General features: G+C 37.0%; 2 gene segments (V, D, J or C); both read right to left on the bottom strand.

Moving 5' to 3' along the window:
• Positions 1-7,273: 7,273 nt before the first annotated feature.
• On the bottom strand, positions 7,274-7,888 carry LOC132852515 (T cell receptor alpha variable 10-like). The segment is given in 2 exon segments: positions 7,274-7,662; positions 7,752-7,888. Coding segments are annotated over 2 exon segments (438 nt in total).
• Positions 7,889-8,892: 1,004 nt separating this feature from the next.
• LOC132852192 (T cell receptor beta variable 14-like) lies at positions 8,893-9,483 on the bottom strand. The segment is given in 2 exon segments: positions 8,893-9,253; positions 9,360-9,483. Coding segments are annotated over 2 exon segments (384 nt in total).
• Between the last annotated feature and the right edge of the window lie 3,737 nt (positions 9,484-13,220).

Below are 13,220 nucleotides of genomic sequence, written 5' to 3'. Positions count from 1 at the left end.
ATTTGGGATGCTATGGTTACAGGTTAGAGTTACAATTTGTTCAGGCAAACACAACACATCAGCAGGACCTTGATGAACCTCTTTGCAAATCAAAGAACCTGAAAAAAATGTTAGAAACAGCTTTAAGTCACATTAATAAAGAACTATGAATGTAGTACACTGTTGATATATGAATTTCCTACATTAACAACAAAATACCTGAGAGGAAGCACACACTGAGGATGAATTTATAGTAAAATCTAATCATATTAATTGACTTTAAGATGACCAACTATGATCAGCAGGTTCTTACAGTTTGTCCCAAGATCTGGTATAACATTTGTAGTGGTGATAAAGGATGTGATGTCATCATATAGATGAACACAGTTATCACACCCACTACTATATCATTTCAAATGGCATATAAAGAACACACTGAAACTCATAGGTTTTTAAAGTTTACATAGAATCTAAAGTAATTTTAAAACGTTGATAAAGAATAAAAAAAAATAATAGAATGAAGACATCATGCTTCTGCACTGTGCTTATGAATAAAGAAGAAATTACATCAGAAGTTATTATATTGACAGTGGTTTAATATTGAAATAATTTTAGTAGATTGCTCTTCGGTATATCTTCGTTGTCTAAACAGGTGTATGAGACTGTAGGGTTGATTCCAGCAGGAATTTGCTTGAAGGAGAGGGTGTGTGTGTGATGGATGCTGTGTAATAAACTGCAAAGTAGTACAGAACACTGCGTAGCCCTTGTCTTGCTTTAGGAATTTGTAGAGTCACTGATGATCTCATCTCCACTCATTGTAAAATTACCTTCATAATCTTTCTTTATTTCTAGAGCACTGGTGTATCTTAAATACCCCATGTTTCATACTGGTGTCTCCATGTTCTCTCATGCCACAATATTGTAGCGTAGCTCAGCATTCTGTGGTTGCAGGTAAGAGTTAGTCGCTTCTGGCAAACACAACACATCAGCAGGAGTTTGATCAACATTTTTGCAAGACAGGATGCGACACCATTACAATGAAAAAATATGGTCACACCCTCGTTTAAGTTCAAACAGTAAACATATTGCTGAAGAATCACTAGAGAGATGAAATAGCATGACAGAATATAGGAGTCCATGTGAATTTGCAAAAATGACAAATACACTATAATCTAATTAAAATTTCCAAGCCTTGATGGGCATCTTTGTTCAGCATGGATTTTTCTTAAAGTTGTGTTTTAATCTATTTTTAATCCGGTATGGAAATTAAATCAATTGTAATATAATTGTAGAAATATAATACTGATTTGTTTAATCTGGTGTAAAAAACAACTATCTACATTTTATCCGAATCAGTAAAATGCGACACATGATCAGATCGTATTGTGTCAAACAAGATGTGACATCATTAACCCTGTAAAACCCACTGGTGAACCCTGTGATCACACCTATTACATGAAAGTAGTGTCTGCTGTGAAACAAATAGGAAAGCACTAAATGATCTATAAATACTTTGTTCCGCTGTGTGGGTTTGGATGGTTCACATTACTTTCCATTGGTTGTCACTGAAGATCTGAATACATGCAGTTCATTGTGAGCTCAAAAGAAATATATCCTCATATTTACTGCACACAGTTCAGTGGTTAAGTTTTGTGATTATGACCAGAAGCTTATGATGTAAGAGCACGTGACTGCAAAAAATAAGTCTCTTTATTCTAAACCAGTTCACATGTAGGCTTCTTCCACAGTTTATGTGCTTCAGGTAAAGACAAATGACTAGAACTACAGCACCACCTACAGGGAAATGTAACACACTCCTCAGACAAACCTAGCACATCCTCAAATCTTAGCAAATTCAGTGTACTGTATTTGTCACCCATGCTTTCAGAAGTGAGTTATTTTGACGCTTAAAATTACAATACTTAAAATTACAATAATTATAACCAGCTCAACTTAATTCTTCAAGTACATGTAACCAAAAGACATGCCTAGACCAGGCCACATTAATGCTAGTGCTAGCAAGCCGCACATTAATGCTTGTGCTAGCCATCCATGTTCTGGATGTAAGAATATAAACACAAAATCAGTATTTAGTCTTTAATCTCTAATAATTTAGTCTCGCTAATATTTGATTTTTCTCTAATGTAACCCCATCATCCCACAAAGGGATGAGGAGAACCTTAAAATTAAGGGTAACCACTACAGTGTGTTTCTTTGCAAATATGACAAGGTTTATTTGACACCATTTACAAGTAGCATCACGAAGAATCCAAAATGGCAAAAAGATCAGACAAACAAACAAAAACAAAGAAAGAAAAAGAACTCTCTTGTAACCATTACAAACAACAGGGTTCCCAATCCTATCTAATAGTAGTTGCTGCTCTGCAAATACTGTAAATGAAACATACAAGAAAACAAATAACCATTAAGCCATCAGTGCTTTCAATAAAAGTAAACAGCAATCACACATCATCTGTAAAAAGACAAAGAAAATACAAATTGATTGCCATACGATATTTAATAACCTTAAAAACCCAAATTACAATATATACATATATATTGTATATACATATATAATATATATACAGTATACTGTACCTTTACAATTCAGTTCTAGGCTGCTATGCTCTTCATTAATCAATTGGTCTTTTCATCTGCTATAACACAGCCTTGAAAAACACCAAACAGCTTTTCTTAGCATATGGTACACAAAGAGGAAGTCAACAAGTTTGACTTCCTTTTATACTCTCTTGACTCCTGGGATTTGTAGTCATACACCTTTTACCCCATTACATCTAGTTTTAGTCTGTTATATTCATTCATTTTTGAACTACCTCGGGTCACGGGGAGCTATTGTACATAATTAAATAGTCATATGAGTGATCAAATAAATGCAAGAATATTGTAAGTCATAAATCATAGCTGAAGCCAGCTGCAATGTTTATGCAATGTTTCATTTTTTCTTGATGATGCTAAAGCTTTATCACCATTCTTGCAGCTATATTACAGTAAAATTGATATACGTTTCTTGAAAAAGGGAAAATTTTGATCATTTAATAGACGAGGACTCCCTCTGTCTGTTTTATTAGTGACTGCAGTATCATCAGTGCAGGTGTTTTTGTTCAGCAGTGCAGTAACTCTGTAACACTGTGCTCACTTACTGCACAGAAATATACAGCGCTGTCCTCTGTATCCAGATCCTTCACAGTTAAAGATCCATTTGCAGGAATTTCTTTAACAGTAGAAAATTTATTTTTATCCACAGAGCCAAAATCTGGTTGATTACTGGTTGTTATGTACACGATGAGCTCCATACTCTGTCCTTGGCGCTGTCTGAACCAGTACATCCTATTATAGGTAGCATCTTTATTATGACTGCACTTCATTTCAGCAGATTCTCCTTTTAGATTCCAGGCGACACTGGGGATTTGAGTGACTCCATTATCTTCTGCTAAAACTAAAGCAGGACAAATGATTTACAAAAATAATTTTATTTGTAAATTTACAAAGAATTTATTTGTATTCACAAGTCAAATTCAGTTATATGCATATATTAATAGTACCTGAAGTCCAGTAGAGCAGGAAATGCAGACTGATTATAACAATGATCATGCTGGTTAGTAATGACAAGAGAGGCACTAAGAGCTGAGGACCACAGATGGCTGCAAACACATCCTATTGAGGATCAGCTGGAGGAAATGACATCAAAACCTGTTCATTCTCCTTCCTGTCACATGTTGAATACTAAACTACACTGTAATTAATCCTTAACTTGTTCACTCTCACTCACTCTCACTCATTTTCTACCGCTTATCCGAACTACATCGGGTCACGGGGAGCCTGTGCCTATCTCAGGCGTCATCAGGCATCAAGGCAGGACACACCCTGGACGGAGTGCCAACCCATCGCAGGGCACACACACTCTCATTCACTCACGCAATCACACACTACAGACAGTTTTTCCAGAGATGCCAATCAATCTACCATGCATGTCTTTGGACCGGGGGAGGAAGCCGGAGTACCCGGAGGAAACCCCCGAGTCACAGGTAGAACATGCAAACTCCACATACACAAGACGGAGGCGGGAATCAAACCCCCAACCCTGGAGGTATGAGGCGAACGTGCTAACCACTAAGCCACCGTGCCTTCTCTGTTATATTCTAAATATATAAAATAAAAGCAGTCTGGGAACACAGAGTTAACCATAAAACCTTGTATTTGTACATAGAATCAGTGCAAAATACTAACATTTCTTTATCAGTGTCAGTTTGTAAGAAAACTCTTGCAAAAATAATGAAAAGAAAATATTTCACTGCTTGCTGAGAATATTATTACAAAGACCACATAATAAATATAGCAGCAGTTTGAAGTTCATTGTGACTTGTGGTGTGGTTGAACAGCTGTACTGGTTTTTGCAGTTCATTAAGGTTGACTAAAGTTTTATGTTTTAAGGAGACGACGTGTGTGACACTGTGCGTAAGAAGCTGCACAGATGTACAGAGCGCTGTCTAGTACTTGTCTTGCTTTGGGAATTTGTAGAGAAGCTGATGACTCTCCATCTCCATCCACTGTAAAATTACCTTCATAATCTTTCTCGATTTGTTTCGTAGTGCGATAATAAACATATCCTATGAGTTTCAGGCCGGTGTCTCCATGTGTTCTCTGATACCACAATATTGTCCTATAGTTCAGGATGCTGTGGTTACAGGTTAGAGTTACATTTTCCTCAGGCAAACACAACACATCAGCAGGACTTTGATGGACATCCTTGCAAAAGGAAAAACCTAGATTTAAAATAGAGGGTTAATAATTGATTTATCTTATATATTTAGTTATCTTTATTTATTTAAAGCTAAATTAACTGTAGTGTATCTCCAGTAAGGAATGCAATATTTATTGTAATACTTTTTTTAATAGGTACATATTAACTCTAATATTACCTGTGAGGCAGATCGTACAGAAGATGAGATTCAATGGAAATCGAATCATATTGATTTATTCAAACTAAAGGAATAAACAAATGATCTACATTTGATCTAGGACAGTAAAATATGACACATGATCAGACCTTTTATCAAAGAGGAGACAGGATGTGACATCATTACACTGTTTAACAATATGATCACACCCATTTCTCTTACAGTATATTAGAGACCTACGTGAATACATAAATAAAAATGCAGCACTATCTATAGACCATATGGAATTCAATGATGAAATCCAATAAATGCCACACCTCCAATCGAGAACATTCTTAGACCTTGACCTATGTATACAAAAATGAGAATTTATACTACAGAGTATCCCAAAATGCTCTTGAAAAATTCTTTCAAAAATTTTCATGCTTATTTTCTACTATTTTTTTCCAGAGAGCATTTAAGAATGGCTTTGTCTAAAGAAGAACATATTTAAATCCTTAGTTGGACTGAGAAGCAATGTTGTGATGAACTTTAACAGGAAACATGAAAAGCACATTGCACATGACACTGTTGTCAAAAACTGAGAACTGGACATCCATGAACATTTCCAGAGGAAGGTAAAATCATTTAGTTTATTTGTTTGCAGGGGCAATGCACATTAATAAACATGGCAGTAAATGTGCCAGAATTGGCCGAATATGCTATCAAAAAAAGGCAAAAATCATCAATGTGGTGCTGGCATGCAGGACATAACACCAAATACAGGATAAGGTGACTTTGTAGTCCATCCATCCATCCATCGTCTACCGCTTATCCGGGGCCAGGTCACGGGGGCAGCAGTCTAAGCAGGGATGCCGAGACTTCCCTCTCCCCTGACACTTCCTCCAGCTCTTCCAGGGCAATACCGTGGCGTTCCCAGGCCAGCCAAGAGACATAGTCCCTCCAGCGTGTCCTAGGTCTTCCCCGGGGCCTCCTCCCAGTTGGACATGCCCGGAACACCTCCCCAGGGAGGCGTCCAGGAAGCATCCGGAACAGATGCCCGAGAAGCCAACAGGACAACATCATCTGCAAAAGGAGAGACGAAATCCTGTATCCAAATCCAAACCGGACTTCCTCCGACCACCGACTGCGCCTAGAAATCCTGTCCATATAAATAATGAACAGGACCGGTGACAAAAGAGTCCAACATGCACCGGGAACAAGTCTGACTTATTGCCGGCAATGCGAACCAAACTCCTGCTCTGGTCATATAGGGACCCGGAGAGGGCCCCGGACCCCATACAGTACTCCCAGAGCAACCCCCACAGATCACCACGAGGGACACAGTCAAATGCCTTCTCCAGATCCACAAAGCACATGTGGACTGGTTGGGCAAACTCCCATGAACCCTCCAGCAACCTGGCGAGGGTATAGAGATGGTCCAGTGTTCCACGACCGGGACGAAAACTGCATTGTTCCTCCTTAATCCGAGGTTCGACTATCGGCCGAATTCTCCTCTCTAGTACCCTGGCATAGACCTTTCCGGGGAGGCTGAGGAGTGTGATCCCCCTGTAGTTGGAACACACCCTCCGATCCCCCTTCTTAAACAGAAGGACCACCACCCCAGTCTGCCAGTCCAAAGACACTGTCCCCAGCCGTCACGCGATGTTGCAGAGACTTTGTAGTATATGAGAGATTTTTGTCTCCTAATTTAGTCATGGACAAGTTCCAAATATCAGGTAGCTCTCGCTTATCAAACAATAGCTACTCTATCAACCAGTGAGAAAGATCGATATCACATACTTCCTTAGAGCCAGCCATCTTTTCGAAATGCTGCTCATGCAATGTCAAGGGATGATATAACACACTTAAATGAATGTGCTACAGTATATGGCTCCTTCCACATATATGAGCTCACAGTTGCCTGTTATTGGCTAGTGTCCAAAGATGGCTGTGGCATTTTTGGGTTTCAGACTCACAATTTACAAATGATCGGATGAATGCTTTTCTGTTGCACCTCCTTGGAGCCTTAGAATACCTGTATCTTTCTCAATCTGTAAAGTAGTCTGCCAAAAGCTACACATGAAAATGATCTGAAATTCTTGTAGCCTGTTTCACCATCAACAAGTGATTACAGTGAACAAGGAATTGACGTTTCCTGCATTTATATTTATTCATTTGGCAGATGTTTATACAAACCAATGTAGCTTATGCTAATGTAGGTTTGGTTCTGCAACTAATTGTGAATTCAAAACACCAGAGAACCAAGTGGTACAGTACAAGTCATTCTTCAATATTACAGGCATGCTTAAAGTTTGGTGAAGGTTACATACCTACAGTATAAATGCCACTAATCATGTATGTGTGGCTTTTCTGTTAAAAACACTGGCGATGTGTCATTTCCAGGCCACAGGAGCAGGTGTTAATGAGATACTGAGAATATTTACACAGAGGTTTTTGTACTGAATAAAGCAGATATGCAGCACTGTGTAATAAGCAGCACAGAAGTACACTGCACTGTCATTGGATAAAAGACTTTTGATGGTCAAAGAGGCGTCTTTGCTTCCAACAGCATCAATCTCCACTTTAGCCTTAAAATCATTTTCGATTTTTGTTGATGATTTTCCTATTTGATGTCCAATAAAGGTTAGTCCCTGGTCTTGTCTGTACCAGTTGATTTGATCATAATTTTGTACACTGTGCTCACACTGGATTTTAACAGATTGTTGATGGTGGCCAAAGAGATCAGGAGGATTCTGTTTAACACGATTACTCTGAGAAAAACCTGCAATGAGAGAGAATATTGATTGAAATATTATTCAGTAGCATTAATATAAAAGTGCTTAAACAGCATTAATATGAATAAAAGTTTACCTCCAGGACATATCATTAAAACCCATATAATACTGGCAGCTCGGATCATGTTGAATGTCTGAATGTCTATTGCGCTGATTTGCACTTAAGAGTCTTTTGTAGTAAAACATGTGGTCAAGTTTCCCTCATGTTTTAACAGCACAGTGCCTCCATATGACAAAAATAAGAACTGCATCTCTGTTTAACAAGACTTTCTGGAGGCTTTTAGAGCTTTAACCATTGAGCCACTATTTGGGGAGGGGCAATATTCTTTTTTTTGCCAAAGGCTGATTTAACAGTACAATTGAAATGATGGATTAGAAATGTAAATTAAGTAAATGACATGAGGAATTTCTTGTCAGATGTTCAATCTAAACAGGTTCAAAACATGCAGTAGTATATACTGTGATGTTTCCTATATGTGGAGATGTTTAATTCGAAATATTTTTCATCAGAAAGAAGTCTTCCAGATTCCTTTCTCTGTAACATGAAAAGCTGCATGTTTGTTTGTTTTTTTTTCAACCAATTACCTTCATGTCCTCATTTAACACATCCATACAGTATATCTCCTCTTTGGCCTTCCTCTTGACCTCTTACCTGGCAGCTCCATCCCCAACATCCTTCTACCAATATAAACATCTCTCTGTACATGTCCAAACCATCTCAATCTAATCTCTCTGACCTTGTCACCAAAACAGCCAACCTGAGCTGTCCCTCTGATGTGCCCCTTCCTAATCCTGTCCATCCTCATCACTCCTAAAGAGAAACTCAACATCCTCATCTCTGCTACCTCCATCTCTGAATAGCTGCTATACAGTCAGTAATTAAGGGAACTAACTTTCTTTGATTACATTAAACAAAAGTATAAACAAATGGAAAAATATGGTGTTATTTTATTAAGAAGGAATTGCAATTGTTACTGTTGTATAAGGGAATAAATCACTTCAGGACAATCTGTATTCTGTTAAACTAATGTACATAATTAAATAGTCATATGAGTGATCAAATAAATGCAAGAATATGGTAAGTCATAAATCATAGCTGAAGCCAGCTGCAATGTTTATGCAATGTTTCATCAAATTGATATACGTTTCTTGAAAAAGGGATAATTTTGATCATTTAATAGACGAGGACTCCCTCTGTCTGTTTTATTAGTGACTGCAGTAACATCAGTGCAGGTGTTTTTGTTCAGCAGTGCAGTAACTCTGTAACACTGTGCTCACTTACTGCACAGAAATATACAGCGCTGTCCTCTGTATCCAGATCCTTCACAGTTAAAGATCCATTTGCAGCTATTTTTTTAATAGCAGAAAATTTATTTTTATCCACAGAGCCAAAATCTGGTTGATTACTGGTTGTTATGTACACGATGAGCTCCATACTCTGTCCTTGGCGCTGTCTGAACCAGTACATCTGATAATAGCCAGCATCTTTATTATGACTGCACTTCATTTCAGCAGATTCTCCTTTTAGATTCCAGGCGACACTGGGGATTTGAGTGACTCCATTATCTTCTGCTAAAACTAAAGCAGGACAAATGATTTACAAAAATCAATTTATTTGTAAATTTACAAAGAATTTATTTGTAGTCACAAGTCAAATTCAGTTATATGCATATATTAATAGTACCTGAAGTCCAGTAGAGCAGGAAATGCAGACTGATTATAACAATGATCATGCTGGTTAGTAATGACAAGAGAGGCACTAAGAGCTGAGGACCACCGATGGCTGCAAACACATCCTATTGAGGATCTGCTGGAGGAAATGACATCAAAACCTGTTCATTCTCCTTCCTGTCACATGTTGAATACTAAACTACACTGTAATTAATCCTTAACTTGTTCACTCTCACTCACTCTCACTCATTTTCTACCGCTTATCCGAACTACCTCGGGTCACGGGGAGCCTGTGCCTATCTCAGGCGTCATTGGGCATCAAGGCAGGATACACCTTGGACGGAGTGCTAACCCATCGCAGGGCACACACACTCTCATTCACTCATGCAATCACACACTGCAGACAATTTTTCCAGAGATGCCAGTGCACGTCTTTGGACCGGGGGAGGAAACCGGAGTACCCAGAGGAAACCCCCGAGGCACGGGGAGAACATGCAAACTCCACACACACAAGGCGGAGGCGGGAATCGAATCCCCAACCCTGGACGTGTGAGGCGAACGTGCTAACCTAATCCATAACTTTGCCCTTCAAATCCACTATAATAATTATAAAAGGAAAACAAAATATCCACATGAGTCTGAAAGATTTATTTGTGTAATTTAATAAATTATAAAACATATAATAAGTAGAAATAATTATAAAGAATTTTAAAAACACCTTTTTAATTGTCAAATACTGTTATTAAATAGTTCAGTAAATAGTTCATAGCACATCTAATTATGATAATGACTATAAAATGACCAGATAATGACTATATTTTCAAAACATCACACATAATAAATGTAAATAATGAAATTTCCGAGCCAGTGATCAGGTGTGTAGTGTAGTTTAATGGTGGCAGTTATTACATTTACTTTGAAAGCCTACAGCAGGTGGGAGATTTGTGCTGTTCTGAAGTAGAAGGTTTTTGTTATAGATCACAGAGTTCTGTAGCACTGTGTCTAATCTCACTGCACAGAAATAAACTGCACTGTCATCTAGCTGCAGATTTTTAATGGTAAGTGTCCCATTATTGCTTCCATCTCCACCCAACTCGATTTTGGATTTCAGGGAATCTTCCGGATACAGAAAATTTCTATTTAGATATCCGAGAAGCTGCAACTGTGTGTTTTCAGATCGTTTGTACCACAGCATCACCTGATGGTTATGTTTAGAATGAGAACAGGTAAGATTTGTAGATTCCTGTATATTCTTGATTAAATCAGGAGGCATCTGGTGAACATTGTTAACTTCAGAAGACCTTCCTGTATGAAAATAAAAGATTGGCGTCATTCAGCAATTTTACATATAGATTCACACAATATAAAATCTTCTCAACATGTAGAACGGTTGGCACAGTGTGAAAGTAAAATAGGGAAAGTGTATGATTACCCATATGGCAGATGAATGATGCAGTTATAGTCAGAAGAGCAGTGATCATCTTGCCTTTTTTCTGTTTCTATAACTGCTGCTAGAATGTCGATGTAAAAGTACAGTGATGTGGCTTCATGAAACGCCCCCATATGGAAGATAGACAAACTACGTCATTAAAAAAATTCTTATTCCTATATAATAGTTTACATATTTCTCACAAATGTACTATGATGTACATCTTAGCTTAATTTATGCAAAATATTCATAACTTATTTGGCACCAAATTTCTTTGCAGATAAGTGATTTTTAAACTGATTCCACTTGTTGTAAAAGAAAATGTTGTAACTATTTATCCAATCACCAACAATCACACAGCAAGAACTACAATTGTATAGTCCTTCCTGTCCATTCTAAATCTTTAATAGACGAGGACTCCCTCTGTCTGTTTTATTAGTGACTGCAGTAACATCAGTGCAGGTGTTTTTGTTCAGCAGTGCAGTAACTCTGTAACACTGTGTTTTCCTACTGCACAGAAATATACAGCGCTGTCCTCTGTATCCAGATCCTTCACAGTTAAAGATCCATTTGCAGGAATTTCTTTAACAGTAGAATATTTATTTTTATCCACAGAGCCAAAATCTGGTCTATCTCAGGGGATTTGAGAGACTCCATTCTCTTCTGCTAAAACTAAAGCAAAACAAATGATTTACAAAGATGAATTTATTTGTATTTACTCTTAGTTTGTGGATTATATTGTACCTGCATTCCAGTAAAACAGGAAAATCAGACTGGTTATAATACTGATCATACTGGTTCAATGTGGCAAGAGAAGTATCAAGAAATGAAGACCACAGGCTGCTTTAAATACATCCTGTGTAGAACCAGCTGGAGGAAATGACATCAAAAACATTCTTCTGCCATGGGCTGAATTTTCATTTAGCACTCTTTATCAGACTTAAACCATAATTAACACATCTTTACATGCTAAGCTATAATGTATGTAACAGGTTTACAGTAGCATAAACAAAAAAGTAAAACCTGTACAAAACATTGTCATCAATGTTTTAATGAGATGTTAATATTATGATGGTAATAATATAATGTGAACAAAACAAAAAGGTACTACATGAATAGATTAGATTTTAGAGAAATTGTGTACATACATCTACATAATTAAATATCTACTAAATGTATTTTATCATAAGGCCTTTTTTAATACAGATAATAAAATATATAAATAATAATTTATGATTTTATTTGCAAGGTACATATGTAGCTTGCCTAAGCAGTGCTCAAAGTCTCAAAGATCTTCAGGAAATGGAAAATGTGTATTTAGATATCCAGAAAGCTGTAATTGTGTGTTTTTTGATTGTTTGTACCACAGCATCACCTGATGGTCAGGTATGGAATGAAAACAGGAAAGGTTTGTAGAGTTCTGTATATTCTTGATTAAAACAGCTAGGAGTCTGATAAACATTGTTAGCTACAACATGCCTTTCTGTAGGAAAAAATAATTCTTAGATTAGATTAGATATTTATAGTATAATCATGTATGTGTGGCTTTTCTGTTAAAAACACTGGCGATGTGTCAATTCCAGGCCACAGGAGCAGGTGTTAATGAGATACTGAGAATATTTACACAGAAGTTTTTGTACTGAATAAAGCAGATATGCAGCACTGTGTAATAAGCAGCACAGAAGTACACTGCAGTGTCATTGGATAAAAGATTTTTGATGGTCAAAGAGACATTTTTGTTTCCATCCCCAACAATCTCCACTTTAGCCTTAAAATCATTTTCGATTTGTGTTGATGATTTTCCCCGCTGATATCCAATAAAGGTCAGTCCCTGGTCTTGTCTGTACCAGTTGATCTGATCATAATTTTGTACACTCTGCTCACACTGGATTTTAACAGATTGTTGATGGTTCCTAAAGAGATCAGGAGGATTCTGTTTAACACGATTACTCTGAGAAAAACCTGCAATGAGAGAGAATATTGATTGAAATGATATTCAATAGCATTAATATAAAAGTGCTTAAACAGCATTAATATGAATAAAAGTTTACCTCCAGGACATATCATTAAAACCCATATAATACTGGCAGCTCGGATCATGTTGAACGTCTGAATGTCTATTGTGCTGATTTGCACTTAAGTGTCTGTTGTAGTAAAACATGTGATCAGGTTTCCCTCATGTTTTAACAGCACAACGCCCCCATATGAGGAAAATAAGAACTGCATCTCTGTTGAGAAACAGAAATTATGGAAAATGTAAAGAATATTGTAAGGTAATGACAGTTTATAGCTTCTATAACATAAGTGATAACAGGAACAAACTTGTTTTGAGGATGTTTCACTTTGTTAAATGTAAGTAAAATAAAAGACAAATAGGATGTGATTATTAAATTACATAATTAAAAAATATTAAATTAATTATAACAACATTAATTTCAATGTAAA

This window comes from Tachysurus vachellii, chromosome 10 (assembly GCF_030014155.1).
Source record: "Tachysurus vachellii isolate PV-2020 chromosome 10, HZAU_Pvac_v1, whole genome shotgun sequence".
Classification (NCBI taxonomy): Eukaryota; Metazoa; Chordata; class Actinopteri; order Siluriformes; family Bagridae; genus Tachysurus; species Tachysurus vachellii.
The sequence above is the reverse complement of the archived record's forward strand: the minus strand, read 5'-3'. Positions and strand labels throughout refer to the sequence as shown.